Below are 4,697 nucleotides of genomic sequence, written 5' to 3'. Positions count from 1 at the left end.
CCACATTCCCACCCCTACAGCCTCACTTTTTAAGTCATTTCTTGGCAGGGTAGGGGGGGAGAAGGGGAGGAAAGTGAGAAAAACAAGGGCAGGGATAGCAATGTTTGTTAAAAAATGTACTCATTACCTTACTTATGTAATTGTAACCCCTCTGTACATCACCCTGATATAAAATAAAATAAATAAAAATTATTTATTTTCCTTCTCTTTTTTTTTTTTTGGTTGGTCGTCAGATTGTACTCTGGGCTTGGGCATGTCCCTGAACTCTTCAGCTCAAGGCAAGTACTTTAGCACTTGAGCCACAACACCACTTCCAGTTTTCTGGTGGTTAATTGGAGATCAGTCTCACAGACTTTCCCACTGAGATCCTATCTCAGCCTCCTGAGTAGCTGGGATTGTAGGCATGAGCCACCATCATCTGGCTTCTCTCATTTTTTAATGCCAGTCCTGGGGCTTGAACTCAGGGCCTGGGCACTGTCCCTGAGCTTCTTTTGCACAAAACTAGCACTCAACCACTTGAGCCACAACGCCACTTCTGGCCTTTTCTGTTTATGTGGTGCTGAGGAATTGAACGCAGGGCTTCATGCATGCAAGGCAAGCACTCTACCACTAAGCTACATTCCTAGCCTTATTTTTCCTTTTTTATCATTCTTCTGGTATCAACTTTTCTCCATTTCATTTCTTCATTCTGTGTGAATTCTCTATTCTCTTAATGATTAATCAATCTTGTTTACGCTAGCTTTCCATTGACTTCTCCTTAAGAAAAAAGAAAAAGCAGATGAAATTGCCCTCATGACTTGTGTGTTAAGAAATAAACCTTTTCTGCTTATGCAGGATCCTGGCCACTGAGGATTAAGAGTACAAAAGCTAATTGTAAAATCTCAACTAAGGCATGAACAGGACAGGCTTTGTGTTTCTAGGCTTTTCAATCCCCTGTACAGGTACCTGAGCTTGTTTTTGACGTTTGGTGTCTCAGCTACAATGCCAGCATAAAGCCAGACCTGATTCCCATCTTTGTACTTGGCTACCACGCGACTGCCCACATAGAGCTTGTCAGCAGGAGGGTGGTAATCATAGGCAATATGGTTCCCTGACAGCAGACTCTTTCCTTTGTTGTCAAATTTCACCTTGTATTTCTTCCCTGGTCCTAGGTAAAAAGAAAGACAAATTAAAATTTAAAAACAGTTTCCATGTAAGTCCTGACTTCTATGTAAGAAGAAAGGAAAGACTATAGGGAAAAGAAACTATCAGCAAAGGAGACTAATAGGCCACCTTTCGTTAGTCCTTCCTCTAGCTTGAACATACCAACTGTCTGGATAGCAATAAGGGTGCCTTTGTGCCATGTCTTGGTTCTCTTCTTGCCCAAAATCCGCATACTGACTATCAGGTCACCATCTTTGCTCAGTTCTCCAGACATGGGACTCAAAGTTCCTATGGAGAAAAGTGAAGTTGTTCTAAAAAGTGACACCACAAATGGGCAGTATGGTATCAAATAAAATGAGGTAACCCTCAGTCATTTTTGTTGAATTCTTGTTAAAGAAACTTAAGACATAAATAACTATTTATGCTAACAGGTTAGGCTTTAATGACTACTAAAGACAATGAATCTAGAATATCACAATCAGCAGACAAAAGACAAGCAGACAAGAGAAACAAATGTGGACATATGACCAACAGTGGTAAAAGAAACTGATACAGGACTCGGAAGGTAGCTCAGTGGTAGAGCGCTTGCCTTGCATGCATAAGGGCCTGGGTTGGATTCCTCAGCACCACATAAGCAAAAAGAAAAAAAGCTGGAAGTGGTGCTGTGGCTCAAGTGGTAGAGCGCTAGCCTTGAGCTGAAGAGCTGAAGGACAGTGCCCAGGCCCAGAGCTGGCCCCACTACCGGACCCCGCCCCCCCCCAAAAAAAGAAACTGATACAGGGGCTGAGAAGGTGGCTCAGTGGTAGAGTGCTTGCTTGCCTTGCATGCATGAGGCCCTGGGTTTGATTCCTCAGCACTACATAAGCAGAAAAAGCTGGAAGTGGTACTGTGGTTAAAGTGGTAGAATGCTAGCCTTGAGCTGAAGAGCTCAGGGATGGTGCCCAGGCCCAGAGTTCAGGCCCCAAGACAGACAAAAAGAAAAAAAAGAAAAAAAAAAAAAAGAAACTGATACAGATAGGAAGGAATTTCATAATCATGAAATCACTGTGAGAATTCACCTCCCATCTATACCCAGGTACTCCTGGACCCTAACCTTTATGCAGACCTTGGGAACTGCTCTTCTTATTGACAGCATCCATGAACTTCTGGACATCTTGAGCTGATTTTCTCAAGGCAGCCATAGCTTCACGAAGCTGCAGGAATGTGGATAAAGGACATAAACTTTAACAGGATAGTTTAGAAATAATGTGAGAGAACTAAATAGTTTAGAAATAATGTGAGAGAACTAGAGGCAACAGCTCAGTGGCAGAGTACTTGCTGTTAACTAACAACAAAAAGCAGGTTTTGGAGGTGGGGCTAACCTTAAGCAAAACAGCCAAGCAAGAACTAAAGACCATGAGTTCAAGCCCTAGTATTGGTGCACAGGTGTGTGCATACACACACACAAACTTGAAAATAAGAAATACCTCTTTAAAAAAATAAAATGGAGGGGCTGAGAAGGTGGCTCAGTGGTAGAGTGCTTGCCTTGCATGCCAGAGGCCCTGGGTTTGATTCCTCAGCACCACATAAGCAAAAAGAAAAAAGCCGGAAGTGGCGCTGTGGCTCAAGTGGTAGAGCGCTAGCCTTGAGCTGAAGAGCTGAGGGACAGTGCCCAGGCCCAGAGTTCAGGCCCCACGACCGGACCCCCCCCAAAAAATATAAATAAATAAAATAAAATGGAATCAATTATATTTGGAAAATACAGTTATATCAAGCAAAAACTGCCCTGTTTTAAAAAACCACTTAGAAATTAACTTTACAAAGCTCTACTGAATCTTTCCTAGCTGAGCCCCGTTGTATTTGGTATCTTGGTAACTTTTCCATTATTTTGGGAGTCAGTCATGGGGCTTAAACTCAGGGTGTGGGCACTGTCCCTAAGCTCTTTTTGCTCAAGGCTAGCCCTCCTATTAGGGAGCTACAGTGCTACTTCCAGTTTTTAAGTAGTTAACTGGAGATAAGAGTCTCAGGAATTTTCCTGCCCCCATTAGTTTGAACCTTGATCCTCAGACCTCAAGCCTCCTGAGTAACTAGGATTAAAGGCACGAGCTACCAGAGGTTAGCCTTTTCCTTTTTGTAATGTCTACCAGAGGACTGTCAACTGCGGGGCTCATCAGAGCATGAATGACTGGTGGCTAATTTTTTTTTTCTAGTCCTGGGACTTGAACTCAGGGCCTTGACTGTCCCTAAGCTTATTTTGCTTAAGGCTAGTGCTCTACCACCAGATCCACGGTGCCACTTCCAGCTTTTTTCTGAGTAGTTTATTAGCGATAATAGTCTCATAGACTTTTCTGCCTGGGCAGACTTCGAACTGTGATCCTCGGATCTTATCGATCCTCAGATTTTTAGCTCTGAGTAACTAAGATTAGAGGAAGAAGCCACCAATGCCCCGGGCTAATTTCTTAACCTTTCTTATCCATCCCAACTCACCTTCTGGTCTTTGGGAGTTCTACTCCCAGCATCACCTATGGAAGAGAAGAATTCTATGAGTGTAAGAGACTTAATACAAAAATTTCCAAAAATTCAATAAATAGTGACTTAAAAGTATAGTAACAAAAGCATTAATGGTAATAGCCAAAAACAAATTAAATAAAAACATATACACAAAACCAGGTGCTGGTGGCTCAAGACTATAATCCTAACTACTCAGGTAGGTAACAGATCTGAGAATCATAGTTTGAAGACAGCCTGGGCAGAAAAGTCCAGGAGACTCTTATCTTCCAATTAATCACAAAAGGCTGGAGATGGAGCTTGACTCAAGTGGTATGGAGTTTACCTTGAGCAAGAGTAGCTTAAAAACAGAGTCCAAGCCAGGACCAGCATTAAAAGAAGAATAAGTAAAAAAAAGCAACTCAAGAAGTGGAACTATGGCTCAAGTGGTAGACTGCCAGTCTTAAGCAAAGAAACTTAGGGGCAGTGCCAGACCTTGAGTTCAAGCCCAGAACTGACCCAAGTAGAAAACAAAACAAACAAACAAACAAAAAGACCCACTGGGTGCTGGTGGCTCAAGGCTGTAATCCTAGCTACTCAGGAGGCTGATATCTTGAGAATCTCGATTCAAAGCCAGCCTAGGCAGGAAAATCTTTGATCTCCAATTAACCACCAGAAAACTGGAAGTAGCACTGTGGCTCAAGTGGTAGAGTGCTTGCCTTTTTGTTGTTGTTGTTTTGCGCCCGGTCGTGGGTCCTTAATTCTGGGCCTGGGTGCTGTCCCTCAGCTCTTCACCTCAAGGCTAGCTAGCGCTCTACCACTTGAGCCACAGCACCACTTCCGGCTTTTTCCCCCCTGTTTATGTGGTGCTGAGGAATCGAACCCAGGGCTTCATGCATGTAAGGCAAGCACTCTACCACTGAGCCTGGTTTGTTTGTTTTTTTAAATACCGTACAGAGAGGTTACAGTTACATGAGTAGGGTAATGAGTACATTTCCTACCGAACATTGTTACCCCCTGTGATTTTCCCCTACCATCACTTCCTTTCCCACCTCCCCAGCTCCTCCCTCTCTCTCCTTTTTTTTTTT

General features: G+C 43.2%; 1 protein-coding gene across 1 annotated transcript in view; it reads right to left on the bottom strand.

The window, feature by feature from the left end:
* Positions 1–4,697, bottom strand: part of Setdb1 (SET domain, bifurcated 1) — a 38,176-nt gene that overhangs the window by 27,491 nt on the left and 5,988 nt on the right. Inside the window, exons 4-7 of the mRNA XM_013015003.1 lie at positions 3,610–3,644; positions 2,237–2,336; positions 1,306–1,431; positions 946–1,147 (exon numbers count right to left, since the gene is read on the bottom strand). Of these exons, the coding sequence (XP_012870457.1) occupies positions 946–1,147; positions 1,306–1,431; positions 2,237–2,336; positions 3,610–3,644 (463 nt within the window). The remainder of the gene's footprint in view (positions 1–945; positions 1,148–1,305; positions 1,432–2,236; positions 2,337–3,609; positions 3,645–4,697) is intronic.

Source organism: Dipodomys ordii, unplaced genomic scaffold (genome assembly GCF_000151885.1).
Source record: "Dipodomys ordii isolate 6190 unplaced genomic scaffold, Dord_2.0 Scaffold26, whole genome shotgun sequence".
In the NCBI taxonomy this organism is placed as follows: Eukaryota; Metazoa; Chordata; class Mammalia; order Rodentia; family Heteromyidae; genus Dipodomys; species Dipodomys ordii.
This window is presented reverse-complemented; position numbering and strand designations above follow the sequence as displayed.